Source organism: Gnatocerus cornutus, chromosome 1, assembly GCF_029298725.1.
Source record: "Gnatocerus cornutus isolate USDA-ARS CGAHR chromosome 1, icGnaCorn1.1, whole genome shotgun sequence".
Taxonomy (NCBI): Eukaryota; Metazoa; Arthropoda; class Insecta; order Coleoptera; family Tenebrionidae; genus Gnatocerus; species Gnatocerus cornutus.
Window position 1 is genome coordinate 24,835,099 of NC_142233.1, and position 20,997 is coordinate 24,856,095.

The 20,997-nt window shown below is 33.3% G+C and overlaps 1 protein-coding gene across 1 annotated transcript; it reads right to left on the minus strand.

Moving 5' to 3' along the window:
• Positions 1–80: 80 nt before the first annotated feature.
• On the minus strand, positions 81–20,675 carry Bsg (immunoglobulin domain-containing protein Bsg). The gene is made up of 6 exons (XM_088031741.1): positions 20,382–20,675; positions 9,557–9,665; positions 6,582–6,865; positions 3,345–3,563; positions 3,155–3,290; positions 81–1,429 (listed from the first exon to the last, which is right to left on the minus strand). The coding sequence occupies exons 1-6, from the start codon at positions 20,461–20,463 to the stop codon at positions 1,378–1,380; spliced, it is 882 nt and encodes a 293-aa protein (XP_087887867.1). The 5' UTR covers positions 20,464–20,675; the 3' UTR covers positions 81–1,377.
• Between the last annotated feature and the right edge of the window lie 322 nt (positions 20,676–20,997).

Consider the following 20,997-nt stretch of genomic DNA (forward strand, 5'->3'; position numbering starts at 1 on the left):
ATCTTACTAACAAATCTACTTTTTCTTTCAAAGTGATATTTAATGATGGAGTGGCCTCTGGTTAGCTACAAAGTCCAAAAAACGAATAAAATTTTATTTCAAGTTTATTCCAACATAATAATTTGTGATTACTTTTTTAAAAATGGTATGTCACAAGTAAAAACAGGGAAGTATAGATGACTGTTACATTGAAAGAAAAATTTAACTAAGAAACAAAAACAAACGATGGGATGAAAACGATTATACATACAACTCAAAAGAAAAGTTTGCAGCAGCGCCTAAATATGAACGCGACGACAGTGGATTCTGTCCGACGATGTACTTTTGTGCAAGCACCAATATGTTTACTCTAATTGCGAATACTAGTTGAATTATATCTTTTTTGTTTTTTTGTTTTTTTTTTAATGATGGGGTGGAATTCGAAGAGCCGTCGTAACTATGGGTAGGTACCTAACTAAGTCGATTGAGTGGGGTGAGAGGACGGCGCTTTCGAGTTTCACCTCAAAAATGGAAATTTAAGTCTAAATCTAACTTAATGACTTAAATATAACTCTTAGAATAAGTAAAAAATAAATTTGCTCTGTGTTATTTTTAAGTCATTCCTCTTGTTATTTTATATTCTAATATAGTTTATGCTTAAAATTTATTAATAAAGTCAACTAGAGAAGAGTTAAAATGGTTCACATCAAGAAATGACAAACCACGGGACAAAGTGTGGTCGCCACTTTTTGGTCGAAATAAAAATTTCTTCCACTAGTAATTAGCACTGAGCGGTGAAAAATCCAAGCAGCCTACTCGAATCTATTAGTACCGATGACATGAAGACCACATTGATACTCTTTTTATTTTTTTAATAACTACAACTCGCCAAATTAAAATTTGAAGAAATAACAAGACGGCGGTCTTTGGATCATTAAGCACTTTACAATCTGAAAGTATCACAAAAACATAAAGAAAAAACAACAGTCCATATGTTTAAAACACAATTTCTTTTAACAATACATATATAAACAAGATACAATTTTTCTTAATTTATTTATGTACAATGGTTGATGGTTTTGCGGTTGGATTACAGCCTCTTTCGATTGCGACATAACAATTTTACAATATCTACAATTAAGTACTAGAAATTGGAAAAGTAAGTACCTGAAAAGAACCGAAGTCGCGGGAAAAAACAACAATTAAAAAAGACTGTACTCGAAAGCAACACCTGTCCGAGAAAACGAAGGCTTCAACAATGACCTTAAACGTTACTTTGTACAGTGCGATCTCGGACAACTTGTTAGTTAAATAGTCTTCAATACACATGACGAATGTAACTATAACTTGAACTTCTAATTTTTATAATTGGGTGTGTTAAGGGTTAACAACTTGGATTCACTGTCTGTGCCTCAAGTTTGACTCTTTACCGTGGTCGGGGGTGTTTTTCCTGCAAGAAAATGTCAATTTCTACAAACAATACTCACATCTGGGCGTCCTCGTGAATGAAACAAATACACAGGGTTTTTCAAAATGCGAGATTTTTGCAATAGCAAAGATTAACGAAATAATATGGTGCCGACAAGCCGCATTTACTATTCAATTGATAATACACAAGTATGTACTTCATTTTTGGTACTTAATCTAATCATTAAATTCTGAAAAAACAATTGCAATAGTTGGAAGTATATTACATTATTAATTGTAAGTGAATTGACGTCATTTCAAGTCTAGTTGCTCATTATTTAACTCTAAATTAATAGTAATATGATGTACTGGTGGGTAATAATAACACTAGTCAACAACTTTTGCCCCATCAGATCCTTAAAATCCTATTATAGGCAGGATTCCCAAATATTTGTCAAAATTGATTTTTAAGGTTCTACTATACAAAAATTTATTTTCTTCAGATTTTCTTGAAAACTTGCAAAGTTATGGTATTGCTCAACAGTGTTTTCAAAAGTCAGTTTATTAAGCTTTCCAACGACCTATAAAACTCGCTACTTCCCACGATATTCTTTAAAAACTGACGCTAAAATATTTAGTTTCCAATGATTTTCATATCGTCGTCTTAAGTCGTCAAGTCCATTTTGTTTTTTTTTTGACGGAGGTCGATAAATCTTTATTTTTCACATATTTGTCATCAAATCTGAGATTTGAAAACATGTGGATTGAAAATAGAATGTTCCTTAATTCTGAAATAATAGCACATAAAAGAATCGAACGTTAAACCTTTCTGTTTTCGTTTCCACAAAATCGAAAACGCATTTCATCCAAAGATGTACTTAGGCAACCTAACAACTTAAGCCGACAATTTTTCATTGTTCCATTTTGTTTCGATTTTTTCATTGTTTTTCATGTTTGTATGAAACCCAATGGGCGTCTGTTCACCACAAATACTCGCCAATCTGCTGGAAAGTTGTAATTAATAATGTTCATCTGTATCTTCCAATCTGATCATTTAGAAAAGCAAGATTAGGCTAATATAACGTAATTTTTTTTCTAAATATAACTCGATATTCTGTTTTCATTAACTTTTAAATGACAAGAGATAATAACTTGTTTAATACAGCGTTAGAAAGCAGAGATCTTAACCTTAATTAGGACTAAACCCACATTAAAAAATCAAAGTACCAGTTTAAAAGTTCTGTACAAAAACGTATATTAAAAAAAAAATAAAAAATATCTCTGAGTTCTGATCTGAAGGGCCTCGAATTCAGAATATGTTATTTCGTGCTTTTGAGATTAGAGAATTTTTCTCTAAGTATGTGTAGGTAATACAAAACTAAAGCCACTTGAAATTTGCAAATAAATAGTTAAACGTTCAATTTCAACGCAATCAATAATAATATTTGTTCGTGTTTCATTTCACTCAACGACCTGTTGTGATTACAGATTAAGCATTGGAATGTTTCTTTGGCACGGACTTAAAGCAAACATTGTTCTTGTAGCGTTAAAAATTCAACATTTGGACTATTACACTATTCGTTTAATTACACTTTAGAGGAACTATTTCCGTCCATTTCGCAATTTACGACCGTAAAGCATCACAACACGAGTTTCTTTCCAAAGTATACACCCACTGCTTGTAAATAATGAAACACCCTGTACCATCTGTTACTTCACATTAATAGAGCTTTAGTGACGCCCAACGAAAGTTTCTAACTCAACTTACTGGTCTGGACTTTGGTCAGTGTCGCTTTCCTCTAATTCGGTTTTGTTACGTTTCTTCTCGTATATGAAAATAATAGCGCAGAGAACGAACACTTCGACGCAGATGCCCAAGAATGGCCACAAGGCCGCATATTTATCTGTAAATGATTAAAAAAGGTTGTTTTTTTTGTGATTTCATTGTTTGATTTTACCTTTAACGCGAACTGTGCTTGTCATATTGTATGTACTTCCATCAATAATTGAAGTTCCCATACACAAGTAGTCACCTCGGGATCCCATTGTAACTTCTTCGATAATAAGCTCGCCGTTGGTAATGTTCGCCTTCGTCTCTTCATCGTAGTAAGTCTTTAGTTTGAACCGTTCATCAGATTCTGTGACTTCGACTGCGTCTTCGCCACTTGTGGTGTTTGCTTTGGAAGAATAAAATAATTAATTTCCTATCAAGTTTATGAAGCTAGAGTAGTATAAATGAAGAGTTCTTATAAGAGTGAAGTTTTCTATATTACAAAAAGTTGGCAATTTAAGTTTCAAAATGACGCCATCAGCTGTTCAGATATAATCTTCAAACAATAGCTTACGAAGACAACTTGCGTCATCTTGCTTTAAAAATTTAATTTTGAGATAAAAAACAGACTTTGCTACTTATCCTGCGTTGTACGTCAATTATTTGCTTATGCTTAACAAACTTGCAATGGCATTAAGACTTGTTAAGTTTGTCAAAAAAATGAAAGAATAATTATGATAAATAATATATTACAGGTTATTACCTGTTTATGCCCAATAATTTTTTTTATCTTTTTACTTATTATTTGATATACGTATACTGCAATTTTTTGATTTAGTCTTTGATAATAATCTATTTTATCGCCGTAGATTTAAAACCATAAAACTGTTATGACAAAATATTGATTTAATCAGTGAACAGCAAAGCATTGACTTTATTGTTAAATTCTTTCTGAAATTTAATCTACAGGGTAGTAGGATATGTTACAGTCATAGAAAAAGAAGGGATGGAGGCAACCGTTCTTTAACTGGAAGGCTTTATTTAGAACTATAACCAATCAAAGATTAATTCGAAAAAGAACCGCCGAATTTATAATCGAACTCATCTTAAAACATTTTTTGATTGAATTAAATTGGACGATTTTAAAGCTTTATTAGCTTATCATCTTATCAAATAAAACAAAAAAACATCAAAATAATTATTAGATTCCAACATACGCAATTTACTTCCCTTAATTAACCATTAGTCTACGGCCCTAATGGTATCTAAGTCCTTGCATAAAAAATTCTGTTGTTAAAAATGTCAAAAGTTGTACAAACATATATGTAGGCAGTTGACTCTGTGAGAATGAAGAATAAAAATTTACATTGATCTTTAAAAACCCTAAAAGATAAAAAACAGGTCACATTCACAAAAGATAAGATAGGTACATTTAACACAATGGACATGTTGTTAATATTATATTTTTGAAAGCAAAACAAAAAGTCGTAAATAGTTATTTAAGTACTTTGCGACACTAATTTTATTTTTAATATGTTGGCAAATTTATTCCTCATGAATCATTTGATTCTCAAAATTTATGATTGCAGTGAACCTTGAAGTGGTATTGATTTATGTTATGCAGTTTAAAGAGATTTAAGTCAGTGAAGAGAACAAAAGGAAAATTATGAGATAAAATTTTTGTCTTTGAATAATAGTGTTCGCAAACATTAACAAAAATGCTTGAAATAAATTCGTTTGCAATGAAAATCTTCATAATTAAGAAACTGAGGGGTCAATTTCAAGTCGTTTGCGACGTTGCTAAGGTAGCCGTGATGTGATTGGCGTCGCAAACACCTTTAGCGACGTCGCTAAATAACTTGAAATTGACCCCTTAGGGGTACCGACGTAGCAACGCCAATCACATCACGGCTACCTTAGCAATGTCGCTAAATAGCGACGTCGCAAACGACTTGAAATTGACCCCTGAGAACTCAAGTGGCAAAAAAATTTTTTAGACCAAATGAAATAAATGAAAGTGCCAGAGTTTTTTTACTACAAAATAGTTACTTTTATGTAATATGTGTGATAAGAGTTGATTGTTTCAATTTCTTTCAATAATCAAAATTGTTATTATTAAAATGTTGATAAATTTTGTTAAATTTTTTTTATACAGGGTCCGGCAACACTTGTGTCCACCCCCAAAATCGTCTTCACCTTTAACGAGAAAATTTTGAAAATTTGCATACGCTCACAGTTGACAAAGCTCTAGAAGCGAACGCAAAAATTTGTTTTTTATCACTCATAGTTTTGGCGTCGCGACGCCTTAAAAATCTAATTTTTAGGTAATTGTGAGGTTTTGTGATATCAACCCCTAATTTATTTTTTTTTCAATTTAAATGTGTTAAAAATATCTCAGTTGTTATTTTAAATTTTATGCAAATTGTCTTCAAAATTTAAGAGAAAAATGCTGTTTTATCAAGTTAGTTTCCAATTTCATTACGTCAAAATTGGGAACTACGTTTACACCCATCTGTCAACATCTTGTGTCACAAATGACATCTATCCTTTGGCTCGCTTTAGATTGTAACAGAAGTCTTACTTGGTGAAATTGTTGCTTTATCAATGTTAATTCATGATTTCTGGTGTCCATAAAGTGCAACATGCTCGTGTTAATAAAAATTAACTTTTGTAAGAGTGAATGAAGTGACTTGTGAAATTTTGGTGTAAACGTAGTTTGCCGCTGCGCTGTCATAATTTTGAAAACTAACTTGATAAAACAGCGTTTTTTTCGCAAATTTTAAACACAATTTGCATTAGATTTAAAATAAAAACTCAGATGTTTGTATCACAGTTATGTTGAAAAAAAATTGAATTCGCGAATATTTCCGCAAAAACTCAAAAATCGCTAAAAATCATACTTCTTAGGCGTCGCGACGCCAACCAAACCGTGATAAAAAATAAATTTTTGCGTCAGCTTCTAGAGCTTTGTCAACTATGAGCGTACCGCAATTTTCAAAATTGTAACTTTAAAATTAAAGACGATTTTGGGGGTGGACACAAGTGTTGCCGGACCCTGTATAGTTTGAATTAAAAAAACGCTCCAAATAATTATGTTGCCTTAAAACGTATGTTTATTTAACAACTCGATTATCCGTGCAAGCTCCGGTCCCGAGAAGCACGGATAATCGAGGTTGTACTGTATATGTATAATAACTAAGAATCTAACTTCTAGGATCCAATGCTTATTCTGATTCCTATTTATATGAATCAACAAATGTCAATCTGAAACCGAATTGGGGTATTTTAACTAATCTGTCTGTAAACGTCTTTTAAATATTTTTCCTTCAATATTTTTGCTAAGAATCTAATAAACCTAAGAAAATTAAAATGAGTTAAATGAACAAAATATGTTGAATAAATAAATCTTCCATTTTCGACTTACTATACCACCACCGCAGGCTGAGTTTGCCTCGCACCTCGCACTTCAACGTCAGTTTTTCTCCCTCGACGGCGTTGGTGTTTTTGGAAACCCTGACGCCCACCTTGGTGCTGGTGCTGCCGCTGTTCGCGACCAAGTCGACCGAGTCGCTGTATTTAACTCCTTCGACCATGACAGAACATGTGTAATTCCCCCCATCCCTTTCTGACAATTCTTTCAATTCGATGCGGTTGTCTTTAAATTCCACGCGGTCCTTCATCTCCGTAAGGGGTTTGCCGTTTTTTTCCCTACAGACAAAGTAAACGAAAAAATCAGGTCAAGTTTTCCTCTATGGTACATACATCCAACTGTATTTATTTTTAGACGGAATCAACTAGGTGTACGGTGTCGAAACCACCGAGCAAAAATAAATATCTAAAAAATTCGAGAGCGCTGCAGGAATTAAGAATTCGTTAGGTCGCGCTCGAAATTGTTACACAGGACATGTTGATGTTCACGAAGCGGTTTTATTGGTTCGAGTGTTTACAAACTATAGTTATAACACCTGGACATGTATTTTTAGTGAAATTTGAGAATTCTGAAAACGAGAGGTTCGGTAATTTGTGGTGACTTGAAGGTTGGTCTAATTAGTTGGCACGACTTCTTTTTATAACAGTTTAATTAAAATCTTTTACGTTAAAGGACAGTTTCTATTTTTAACAATAAAAAATGCAACTAAAAATAATTGGAAGAACAACTCTTTCAAAAACGAAAAACTGGGCAAAGTGGAGTAAGCTAAAATATTTTTGGCTAGGTAAATAAAATGTAAACAGAAAATCCTTGAAAAAAATCTTCAAATCTCTTTATAGTACAATTATGACATTTCTATATTTAGTTAAAAAAGTTAACACCTTTCAAACAGAGTGTACAAACAGGACTAATCTCAATTCAAATAGCAACCTAATATCAAAATTATATAAAGTATAATTAAACCACTTTACTACTTCTGCTCTACATTCATTATTCAATTCAATTATAAAGCTATAAAACAATTTAAAAAAAATCTCTTTTCTTCCTACGTCACAACATGACGTCATTTAAGCAGATGACTCTCAATGACGTGACAAGTAAAGTAATGACGTTGTAGCACCTGATACCTCTTACAAATTAGTTGTATCCTTGCCGCTTCCAGAAACAGATTTTTATTATAGCACAGTCAAGAAATTAAGTAATTAAGAAAGCTTCAATCAAATTATTTAAGGATAGAAAAAACAACAACAATGGCATCACGTGCATTAAAATGACTGTGACAAAGCTGTGTCGTATTTTAGAAATTAGATTATTGTCCAAATAAGTTATTTCACAAAAATTGAAATGAAACGCTTCGTGTGCACCATCGGTGAGTGGTGCCAAAAGCTTCTTTCGACACTAGTTGCACAATATGTTATACAGGGTCCGGCAACACTTGTGTCCACCCCCAAAATCATCTTTAATTTTAAAGATAAAATTTTCAAAATTTGCATACGCTCACAGTTAACAAAACTCTAGAAGCTGACGCAAAAATTTGTTTTTTATCACTGATAGTTTTGGCGTCGCGACGCCTTAACAATGTAATTTTTAGGTAATTGTGAGGGTTTGTGATATCAACCCCTAATTTATTTTTTTTTCAATACAAATATGTTTAAAATATCTCAGTTGTTATTTTAAATTCAATGCAAATTGTCTTCAAAATTTGAGAAAAAAATGCTGTTTTATCAAGTTAGTTTCCAATTTCATTATGTCAAAACTGCTAACTACGTTTACACCCATCTGTCAACATCTTGTGTCACAAATGACATCTATCTTTTGGCTCGCTTTAGATTGTAACAAAAGTCTTACTTGGTGAAATTGTCACTTTGTCTAAGTTAATTAACGATTTCTGGTGTTCATAAAGTGCAACATGCCAGTGTTAATCAAAATTAACCTTTATAAAAGTGAATGAAGTGACTTGTGAAATTTTGGTGTAAACGTAGTTTGCCACTGCGCCGTCATAATTTTGAAAACTAACTTGATAAAGCAGCGTTTTTTTCTCAAATTTTAAACACAATTTGTATTTGATTTAAAACAAAAACTGAAATATTTGTGTTACAGTTATGTCGAAAAAAATTTGAATTCGCGAATATTTTTGCAAAAACTCAAAAATCGCGTAAAATTATACTTCTTGGGCGTCGCGACGCCAAACAAACCGTGGTAAAAAACAAATTTTTTTTGTCAGCTTCTAGAGCTTCGTCAACTGTGAGCGTATGCAAATTTTCAAAATTTTGTCTTTAAAATTAAAGGCGATTTTGGGGGTGGACACAAGTGTTGCCGGACCCTGTATATTGCAGCAATGTCTTATTTTCCGATTAGTTCGGTGTTCAGCGAAGCCTTTGTCTATCTACTGTATGTTACGAATTAACTCAACACTAATGTAACGACTAGTTAATTAACTATTTTTATTTATTTTTCTTCGCTGCTTGATCACCAAACATGTGTTTATTTATAAGCGCAGTGTCTCTTAACAGTTGTAGTTTGTATACTAATAACCATCATCCGTTTTTCAATAAAACTAAAATTTTTAATTAACTGTTGTTGACTTTGATAAATAAACACAAAAATTGCCAAAAATGTTTGGTCCTGTGTAACTTTGTAATAAAAATGGTCCTAAGGACCTGCCTCACTTTCTTGCCGTCCAACAAAATTCAAGGTAAGTTTTGTGGTAATACGAGCTAATACGTGCATTAAATCAGGAAGGGTGCGCTTACAACTTTGCATAAATCGAAGGCCGACCTATGCTAAACAATCGGCTTTTAAAACAACACGGAAAGCAGCGCCCATCACGTAATAAAAGATTCATGAATCGTCGGTTTCGATGGACATCTCGCCCTTCGATCATTTGTCCCCTTCTAAAGAGGATCTTTACAATCCAATACACCGCTTTCAATTCCATTTCTTCACAGTTTCTTAATTCAACTACTTACCATGAAATCTTTTCACTAGTATCCGAAGAATTGCAGTTAAGTTCCAGTGAATGTTTAGGAGTAAATTGAATGACTTTTGGATTGGCGTCTTGGCGGGTACTAATAGTAACTGCAAAAGAAATCTGTATTAATTAACTTCAACCCTGTTTATCGTATAATAAACTACAAATTGAATCAGGTCGTAAAACGCAACGATCGAGAAAATATACACTTTGATTAACGTCCTACCCGGTCCTATACACATTCATAGTGCAAACGGCGCCAAACATCCCACGGACACAATTCACTTGTCCTTCGTTTCGATGGTCTTATTGATCGTGTACATGCCACTTTTTTATGAACAGTTTTGCAACATTATTAAATTCGAATTGTCGGGAGTGAGGAGATCGCCAACAGATTGCAATGTAATTTAGGAGTATTCAAATGGTTGAGATGCAAATGCGGACTTGAATAGAAGGAAAAAAAAGGTTTATCTGACACGAAAAGAGTTGGAAATGTAGTTGCAGTGGCGTGGCATAGGCGGGGCAAGGAGTTATGAAGGCGTGAAAATCGAAGACTTGTGGTTAGTTTTGTCGTAGACATATTTTCCTTGCTGACTTGCACGTTTTCCAAATAGATTTTCTAAACGAGAGGAGTTTTTAACTAGCAAAATATGTATGACCAACTTAATGTTGTTTCATTGTATAAGATGTCCAAACCAAAAGTGCATATAGTAGGATTTTCAAATTAAATTGTACTCCTATAAATTGTGCTTCCAAACAGCATTGGTTAAAAAAAGACTACTACATCTTTACATTACAATGTCGAGCAAGAGCTGGGTCACAGGTAAGTTGGTCTGTATGTCAAACAAGAAACCATTTATGTCTGAAAACTCGCTTTATCAGGTTTAGTCCAGATACTTTTCAATTACGAGGACTTTGGACCTCATCAATGTGTAAACTTGCCTTCTATTCCTATCTTATCGATTATCAAGCACTTGCCGCCACAAACATATCGCTGATAAACACTCAACCTCGTGACACCTGATTTATGAGAAAAATAAAGTTGAATTTTGTTTCGTTCATTCATTCTTCCATTGAATAAAATCTGTAGTGAATAAAATCCCTGGGCCACCAAAGCGCTCACCCATCATGATCTCTTACATTATTCCACTCACCATTCGTTCCCTTGTCTATGCATCGCGTGCGATTCCGCAAACCCCAATTGTTTTAGAAGCAGGTTATTTTTAATAAAACAGTTCTTGGACCGACACCAAAACATGCGCTAACCTCTGCATTATGTCGAAACGAGTAGTCGACATTCCAAATTCTGTTCCCATCGATCGAAATCGCATTTTGTAAGGTTTCTCTTTACGATAATCTTGAATCCCTTCGGATGGCTCCTTCAATGGACAATTTCCTTTTGAGCCGATCATATATCCGGCATTTAAAACAAGTATCTGTCAAATAGATATCCTCGACTTCCTCGTTCCCACCTTTGGCGGATTCATGAATTGAATTATTGTGTTTCGTTTGAATGGTTGTGATCGTCTAGACTAACGAAGCTTCGTCGCTCGGAAAACTTTGGTGGAAGAGCCAGAAGCGGATTTGCTGGTCGATTATTCCACGAGCTGATGAAGCCTTGAACGTTCACTGTCTGTTTTCGTGACTCATTCGCTCGATCATTGTTATTTCTGTTTAAACTCTAGATACCTAAATGCAACAATGTAAAATCTGGAGTGTTAAATCTGCAGTGAGTGGGCGGAAATGGAAACAGTAGTGCTAACATCTTTCTCCTCTATTGACTCACGTTCCAAGAGCCCTTCAAAAACTCAATGACTTTTCACTTTCTGGCCTTGATCGGAATTTCTTCCGAAAATTCAGGCTGGGAGTTCAGCCAACCTAAAAATACATTCGTCTAGTTGTTCCTTCCTTATTTGTGACTTTAATGATTTAAAACAGTTTTTTTACTACTACAACCACCTGCGAGTTAGAAACTCGAAAGAATTATAGCATTTTTTTATTCAATGGTTTTGAAAGTGTGACCTTTGCATATAATTTTCTTAGTTAATAATAATAAATAACGAATTTAATTTGCATAATTAGAGCGATAGGTGTGTGTAAAATAATGCAGCAGAGTTCTTCCTTCAGGTATGTTTCCGTCTGAGTAAAAACTGTAGTTATTATATTTTTACGCAATTATGTTTTTATGTTCATTTCATTGACTTAAAAGCGTAGTTACATTTAATTACTTTCGAGTAATAGTCAGATAATTTTAAGAGTGTCCTGGCCCTGGAATATAATTTAAATGTTTAAAGAAGTATAATGTGGTCAATTTTTTAAACAATTAAAAAAACAAAAATGAAAAACAATGCGTCGTTCTCCGTTAAGCGGCAACCTTAGTTATCTCAGTTTGGAAAATTTATCATTATTGCCTTTTTCGAATTGAATTATTGTGTTTATTGAATTGATTTCAAAATTAATTCAGAAAAAGTGTTCCTATGTAAATGAGTATCATACACCACTTAGGGAAGAGGGGGGCATAGCGGGGTAACACTCCTGCTGCTCAAATCAAACGCCGTGAAAAAAGTCGACTAGCGTGTTTTGATTGGTTGTTAGTTGACAGTTAACCATGTGTGTTTTATAAAACAAAATGTGAAAACCTATATGTTTTATAAAACAAAATGTGAAATTCAGTGTTTTCGTTAAAAAATTCGCGAAGTTAGGGAGCAAGTTTTTTTCAAATCTAGTCATACAAATGTAGTGGCTAAATATGATGAACCTGCTCATTTATGTGCAATATGCATTGATGCCTAAGTAATTTTAAAATGTTACTTTTTCTAAGTACACAGTTATTCAAAAATTTGATTTCTCCATACGGTACCCCACATTACCCCTATGTGCGGGGCAAAGCGGGGCAAATCCCATTTTTTAAAACAATGCTCACATGTTGTAAGTTTTTTATTGTAATCAAAAAAAGTACAACAAAAATCATCCGCAATACATTAGTCTATGATATTTAGTAAAAAAAAATTGTTAATTTCTCTTATTTTAACATGCGTGGCTAATTGATTGTTAAGTACCCCACTATGCCCCCCTCTCCCCTGCTGATAAAACTTTGTACCTACAGTCTATTTCACCAACCTATCCCGATCTCTCATAAAAATTTAAGGGTATGGTTCAAGTATCGACATCCCGCTCTGTCTGTATTTGACAGTACGCTGTCAAAAATTACTTTATTTTTAAAAATTTAAATTCTCATTATTTTGTTATAAGTCAGGTTCAGTGAGTCACCGGTACTAATCCCTCAGGTACTCAAGTGAACTTACATGGAGGTAAATTTTTTGCAATTCTTTAGTGATTTTTGTGTCCTATTGTTGTGGTGTTCGCATTCCTTGTTGGCACCCTGAGAGCTGATCAAACACTCGGCATTTTTGAAAGCTTCCGTCTCTCTTTCCTTCTTAAATTGAAAAAGAACAGAAAGAAACACAATCTTAATGCTATACGTTCTTGGTTTGCTTTAGCTTCAGTTATCGGATAAAAAGAGATAAAACCATACACGTATGTCATTTCTTGGTCTAAATTCTTTTATGAGAAATCGAGATAAGTTCGTGAAATAGAGTGTATCTAGATTTTTTTCAAAGTCATAAATACTTTTTCGATAAATATAAAATAAAATTTACTGATATTTGTTATATTTTATCTATTGAGAACATAAACTGTAATCAGCTGATACATATTCTTGAAATTCCGTTTCTATCTGAAACAGATACAAATTTAGAACGCTGTGGTCTTCGGATAAGCGATAAGCAGACAAAGAAATTGTTCATCTACATATTTGTCACCCTCCTTAATAAATGATTCTTGAAGCATTGCTGCGCATCCAACGCGATCTGTTATCGACATTTCAGTCTGTGCTTATCATGCCGTTTATAATGCTTGCCGCCAATATTCATTGACTTGTAAAATTCCACCATATTTTGGATGTAGGTAAAGATGATCGTGTACCAAAAAACAAAGATTTTAAACACTAAGTTAGACGACATCTTCTGTAACTTATTAAACACTGTTTATGACTGATAAATCGCTTTTGATTTAACGTCAAACTCGACTTAACTTAATATTCGAAAGCAAGTTGTCACGGCTCTTGCATAATTTTAGCAAGTTTAATTTTACTACCGTAATAATCTAAAGAGTAAAATTACAAGGTTTTCTTCAAAACATTTGTGAAGCAAAGCGCGATTACAATTGCAGGTAGCAATGTTTGTTGAGGGCGTTGCTACCAAAAAGTTTCTTTATAGATTCTCTCTCCAGAAGCAAATATTAGTGAAACTGTTGTGTCTATGCATATCTTTTTTCGATGTTCAAAGTTGTTCGAAACTTCAAATGCTTCTTCAACTTCAGTGAAAATACAAAATACTTCCGTTCGAGTCCATTTGTCGTTTACCAAATTAAAATTTTTATTGTCAATATAATGAAACTTTAAGCCAGCAGTCATTGCATTAAAATGTAAATTTTGTCACTATGGATCTGTTTTGTACTCATTTGTCTTAAAAGAAATCTCATAACGACTCGGCTAAACTCTTTTCTTAATTGTTATAGCCTCATTTTAATTACAAAATTCTCAGCAGCAACGACTATAAAACTGTTGATACTTTTATTATTTTAATTATCAATGCCTTTTGTTACCCCACATAAACTCTGACAAACCAAACACGAAAGATAAAAAATCGTTATGAGTACAGCGAATTCTTTCACCGAGGTCATCATTTTCGTGACAACTAATATCTATGACGTGGGATGAACCACTTACTGTAATGAAACACATTTTTCGTTAATTACAGTAATTGATAATGATAACAGTAATAAAAAAAATCTATAACTATGCTAATAATTTCACTTGGGTCAATGCTTTCAACTCTTTGTTTTCCAAGTTTAAAGGAAAATCCATAAAGTTATAAAACTTACGAACAAACAGTTCTAACGCAAAAGAGTTATTGATTGTCACTGGATATTCCCAGTGAAGGGTGGAGAGAAATTATGTTTGTTCAAGCGAAAAGCTACGACAAAAAATGCGCCAAATGCCCGTTTTGTAATGACAATTTAAACCTCATTTTTCCTGCAGAGAATTTTTGTAGGCGTTAAGTTTAAAATGCGACGCTGTGATTGGTCGTTCAGCACAATGCTGATTTAAATTCCTGCAATTCCTGCAAAATGTCCAACAAGAACGGTCACATTTGTCAAATTATCAACTTTATGTTTTTCATTGTGATATTTTGGGATCTATTAATCTATTAATCAAAATTGACATGTATCAATTACAGGTATCTAAATTATCCCTTTCAAATTCTGCTGAGTTCTAAAATTGCACCCTTGTAAATCGGTAAATTCTCTGCAGGAAAAATGACATAAATACATGACATAAATCTTAAAATTAGCCAACATTAAAATTATTGTGAAAAGAAAGTAAGTGCGCTTTGCGCGATCGAGAATAAGAATTAAATTATAAGTCGTTTCCATTATTTATGCAAAACGATCAATCATGATCATGTTCAATTCAGGATGAGCAGAACGCAACACGTGCATAAAAAATAATGCGTGCTTTAAACTCAATGTTTGGAATGTTTTGCATCGAGGGTAAAACCGGAAGTTGAAAGTGATGTTTCAGCTAAGCGGTCGCTTTAATTCCTCAATTAAGAGATAACTTAGATCACACGGGATGACGTTAATCGTTGTTTATTGGTTTGTCGAATGTTTCACTACAAAGGAATTTTTAGGATTTTAATGTGCCAGAAGTATCATCTTGGTGTCATATCGTATTGATCCTAGCATTTCAAATTAAAGTGTCAAGGTTGAAATGAAATATTTTTTAAGCGTCACACCAAATTTCAGGTTTTTTTAGAATTGGCGTAAAGTGTGGGTCGTGAGTCGCCAGACAATTTTAATAAAAATGTGTGACACAGTATTGGTTTTATTCCATTTGGAAGATGTGCATACGAAAGCGCGACAAACTTGTTAAAACTTAAAGTAGAACAGAATTTTCCAGTTTATTCCAGTGTGATAAGTATAACTAGAATGAGTTTGTAAGTTTCAGCGCTTAAAGTTTTGCAAAGAATATGCATTGTGATAACGTTATTACTTGATTAAGTATGCAGCAAAAATAGAAAACTGTAGAATTTTTATTTAGTCCATAAATTGTAAAAAAAACTCATCCAGAAATAGCCACGTGGCTGTCGAGAAAATTTGTAAATTTTTCACGGAAAATTCTGTCTATTACTTGGCACAGAATTGTAATTATGTCACTTAGGTGTACCTATACAGACTAAAATCACTCATGGCTTATTACGTTATTTTACTTGATGAAATCATAAATGTTTTCTATTAATAACGTATTACTCTTAATGATTAACAATACATAAAATTTTACTACTCAATGAAAGTACTTACTACACTAAATCAATCACGCACTTGTTTATAATTATCAGTTTTAGACAAACCTCCAACAGAAATTCATATTTGGAACACTATTTAACCTGCACAGTCAAATTCGCAATATGGGATCATGTTAGGGTGGTTTGAGTGTTCACTCAATTTTCAGAGGTGTCAAAACACCATTAGCTAAACTTCACATTATTGTAATAGATGCTTTCAATATTCCATATTTCCCACAGGTGTTTCAGTGATGAAATGAGGTGTTTCTATTTCAAATGCAACAATTTAATCCCTAAAGCTGAATTTGACTGAAAAATTCCACTTTACGAAATATACAATATGTACTATCGTATTCATATAAAACTAGGACGGCAAAATGTCATAATTATGTCATTTCAAAAATGGTGTAAATATTTCAACGTACTTAAGATGTCAAACAAATTGCAATGGGTGTACCAGCATCGCTGTAACTTGAAGCGAAAACTATTACCTAGCTTAATAAGGAAGAAAATTTACACTAGTAAGTAAGACGTAACAATCTTCAATTTACGATCTTTATTTTTTTTCTAGTATTGGTGGGACCAATGATAAAAGCCAAAAATTGTTTTTGAGCCTTTTTTATGAAACATGCAGATGACGCAAATTTAAGGTTCTAAATTAAGAGGCACAGTAAGAACACACAAGTTTAAGATTCAACCAAGGTTTTACTCCCACTGACATTTTGCACTAAAACATCATTTATACCTTATAGGCAACCAATTTTTAATGTACCTATTGAAAACTTCAGTTGTGGCATATTTAGGACTGACAGAAGTTAATGACATAAAGTTGATTGATAGAAGTTTATAATTGACATTTTCATTTAGTCTAATTTACACTATGAAAATTTGAGTGTCCTAGTTTTTTATGAATACGATGGTACATGCAATAATTGTGTCTCCAGAAGCATTTAGATTAGAAGTGTTGTCTTAGATTTTTTTATTGCGATTGCACCTATGTAACAGTTGCTTTCAATGTTTTAGATAGTAGGTTGATAACAAAGAAGTTCCAAAATTGCCGCAAAAAATAATAGAAGAATTAGCATCTAAAACCTAGAACTGAAAGTTAAGACCTATATCTCGATCTATATCTAACATGAAAATCCTGTTTGTAAGAATTAGTAATGTGCCACTCTCAGTAGGTTCTCTGGATCCCAATTTTAAATTAAACAGCTGAGGGAGGAGATATAAACAAGAGAAACCGAAACCTAAGAATGGGATCCATTTTAAGATTCTGAAAATACAGGGTGTTGGGTAACGTTACGGCCATAAAGTAATGGCTAATTAAGGTAGGTAAACTATTTTAGAATCCGTCGTTACTTTTTTTTTTTCGTTTTATTTGAAACGATATAAGACTTTAAGTCATCCAATTAGATTAATTTCATTCAACTTTGAATTTTACGAATATCTAAGTAGTCTTTCGACCAAGTGAATAATTTCTCACTAAAGTCAGTGGCGGTAATAAAAGGAAAAAAAGTACTGCAATTTGGTTTAAATGAGACTCTGCTCTAAATATTTTGCGAAAACGAAGAGAAAACTAATTTTTAACAAATGTTCAACATGACCATAAATTTTGAATAATACAATGTACATGTAACCACCGTAATAACAATAGCCTTATTGCGTTGCAAATAAGTTTATTTTAACAATTAAGAATCCACTACGCCACTGGTATAAAATAATAATTGTCAGTTTGACGTTAATAAAAAAAATCCTAGGATGTCCTTTACAAAATGATCTCTGATCTCTAAAACTTTACTTTGCACGACTTCCTCCATCACCCCTTTTTCTATGGCCGTAACGTTACCTAACACCCTGTATGTAGTGTTCATGAGTGAGAAATTTGGAACAACTGTATAACTTTGTTATTGACACAATAATAAAATATGTAAATTCAGATAATCAGACAAGAAACGTTTTATTGAGACATTAACATAAGTATATCAGTTTTATTTGTTTCAATTTTGGCGGTTCAATATTTATTTTATGTATTAAGTTTCTATCAACATCAACCATGACCTAATCATAATTATGAACAAATACAAATGAGGATTTTAGTCTAATAATAGTAATAACAAACTAATAACTAATAAGAGTAGACCATTTCACATCGTAACGGAAACTGCATTATTGGTAAAGAGATGTCGTTGATTAATGATATGGTCCACAGTGGCATTGATATCACTATTATTCCATTAGCAAATATATCGGCCAGTTCAACGGAATGGTCTCCCGAGTCTAAACTCCTCAAATATACATTGACATGATTGCAAATTCCTTAATCACCCAATTTCCTCTGTAATGGATTAACGGTGCACAATTTCAAGTTAACCATGAGAAAGTGTGATGACCCGTATTACAAAATAAAAAATGTTTTTGCGCAAATATGATATGCACTTTTTACATGCTGCAATTGAGGTAAAACACGTAATTTCATCCACTTAAAATAAATAAACAGCTAAATCAAAAAGTTAGATTAATAATAGCAAATTGAAACTAACAAGGATAACAAATGTGCTAGGAGCACGTTTCATTAGCTGATTTTATTACGCATTCTAGCACTGCAATTATGATGTATAACGGTAATAATTATGAATCATACAAAGCAAATGCGAATGCAAACCATTAAAGAAAAGAAATGTCTCAATTAACGACATTTCATAAATGAGCGATATACCAACACTCTTTGTAAGAAATTTCTGGAAATTCCAGTTTCAATTAAATTTACTTGTACAGGGTCCGCCAACACTAGTGTCTCGCCCCAAAATCGCTATTAATTATGAAGCAATAATTTTTTTTCTGCATGAAGAGGAAACAGAGCGCTTCAAACTGATGTGATCAATTTTACTCTTGTGTTAACCATATGTGAAATAAACGAAAAAAATTGTGGAAAACTTAACCTGTCGCTAAAAAGATGAAAATGATATTAAAACGATTTTTCAGAATTACTCCCTATTTAATATCTCGGTACCACACATTTTAATTTACATTTTAATATCATTTCCATCCTTTTGGTGAAAAATGCAACAAGACAGGTTTGGTTTTCCACAATTTTTTTCATTTTGATTTTTAAAAAACGTAGTTTTTTGCGTTTATTTCACATATGGTTAACACTAGAGCAAAAATAATCACATTAGTTTGTAGCGCTTCGTTTCCTATTCATGTACAAAAAAAATATATTTATAGCTTCATAATTAATAGCGATTTTGGGCCGGGATACTAGTGTTGACGGACATTGTATAATAAAGAGGTATTAAAACCTATTGGTCTCCATTAATTGACCTAAATTTTCGAAGAATTCCTCAAAGGATTGTTGTAGATTGTACAAGTGGTAACATAAATGACATGATATCATCTCCTTGGCTGATCACCTTGAACTGAGAAACGAAACTGGGCAAAAAGCAAGCAAACAGATTGAGAAAATTACGAACTTCACCGTGTTTAAAGGAAAAAATGAGGGCAATGAACGCCTTTGTGAGAAATACACCAGTCATTACATGAATTGCCTGTCATTACCGAACTCTAGTATCATGGATATACCACTGTTATCAATAAAAGTGCTGTTTTCGAGAATATGAACATTATCTTATGACGATTTTAATCATCAATTTATTGTTCTTTGTTTGGCACAATGGCGAAGGAAAATTTCAAATTCATCAAGTTTTCATACTTATTGCCTTTTATTGTTGATTTGGGAATAAATGTAAGATCGAAGAAAAAACAAACAAAGGATGTCAGGTTGTAAAAAATTTAGAGCAAACATTAACATTTAGTGACAGTAGGTATTAAAATGTTTCATTGCGTACGCCCACAAGTCTATTAATTGACATTGCAATAAAATGCAGAGTGAGAAGTTTGAATTTGCTGGATAGTGTTAATTGTTGATGATGTTGAATAAGTCGGTAAATAATCTGTTTTTGCGATCACTGACGTTAATAACTGATAATGAAACATCTATTGTAGTTCTAATCCATTTTCACAGCTGAAACCTTGAATGCCTGGTGCTTGGCACCGTTTCCACAATCCTTGCTATCGGAACCCGGCAATAATTAGTCTATTCGCTTGATATTTTCGCCACCCCATTCACCCCATTAAGGTTGATTAAATTTGCAGCCTTCCTGGGTGTTAACTAGATATTACTAGCTGAAACAAGCCATATAGCGGGCTATTTATAAAAGCATTTAAAAACCGCTCCCGTAGGTCACAACCGTTGGCAATTCCGGGCCTATCATGGGCCGAAATAACCTAAAAATACGCACATCGAGCTGTCATTTTCGCCGTTTTGTCTCCGGGACACAAAGGGTTGAAAAACGAAAACGGAGGTCGGGGGGCGGCGACGGGTATCGATTGGGGGGCGCCGGGGCTTATTACACTCACCCGTCACATCCGAATAGGCGGCTCTTGTGCAAAATATCGAGATGAAAGCGCAACACAACAGCACTAGGTGGTGGTACTTCATTTTTCGTTAGATTGTTCCTATATAGCTATGTGGAAAATTCTCTATGTACTATAACATCAACAACACGTTGGTTTGTTCACGATTAACACACACGCAGCACTCACACCGGGGCACTCTGACGTGATCTCATTTGGAGCACTCGAAAAGGACAAGTAAAATGGCTGGCGATTATCAGCCAAGAAAGTCACGAGCGCTAGTTTACGTAATCGCCGACAGGCGTATGACGTCATTGACATGCGCACGAGCTTATCATTGCCTCGAGGTAAATTGAATAATTTGAATTCTGAAACTTACAGAGAACTACTAGAAATCTTTTAAATTAGTACTAGTCAAATCAAAAATTGATTAAACTTTTTAATCGTTATTTAATAAATTATTTTATTACAGTCGAGTAGGGATCTGTTATGCAAGTCAACGTATTTTGGGCAAACTATAACAGAGGCCACTAGCAATCAAGACATTTTAATGTCGATAATATAATTCCCTATATTTTTACTTCTTCATACTACTAAATTATCGTACAGTCTGTTTCAC

What these genes read in the sequence shown, in the direction of transcription:
- Bsg (XM_088031741.1), bottom strand. Translation starts at nt 20,463, where the DNA reads ATGAAGTACCACCACCTAGTGCTGTTGTGTTGCGCTTTCATCTCGATA. An exon ending in ACTAGTGAAAAGATTTCATG is followed by an intron (nt 6,866 to 9,556) that starts GTAAGTAGTTGA and finishes CTTTGTCTGTAG; the next exon opens with GGAAAAAAACGGCAAACCCC. An exon ending in ACTGACCAAAGTCCAGACCA is followed by an intron (nt 1,430 to 3,154) that starts GTAAGTTGAGTT and finishes ATTTTCTTGCAG; the next exon opens with GAAAAACACCCCCGACCACG.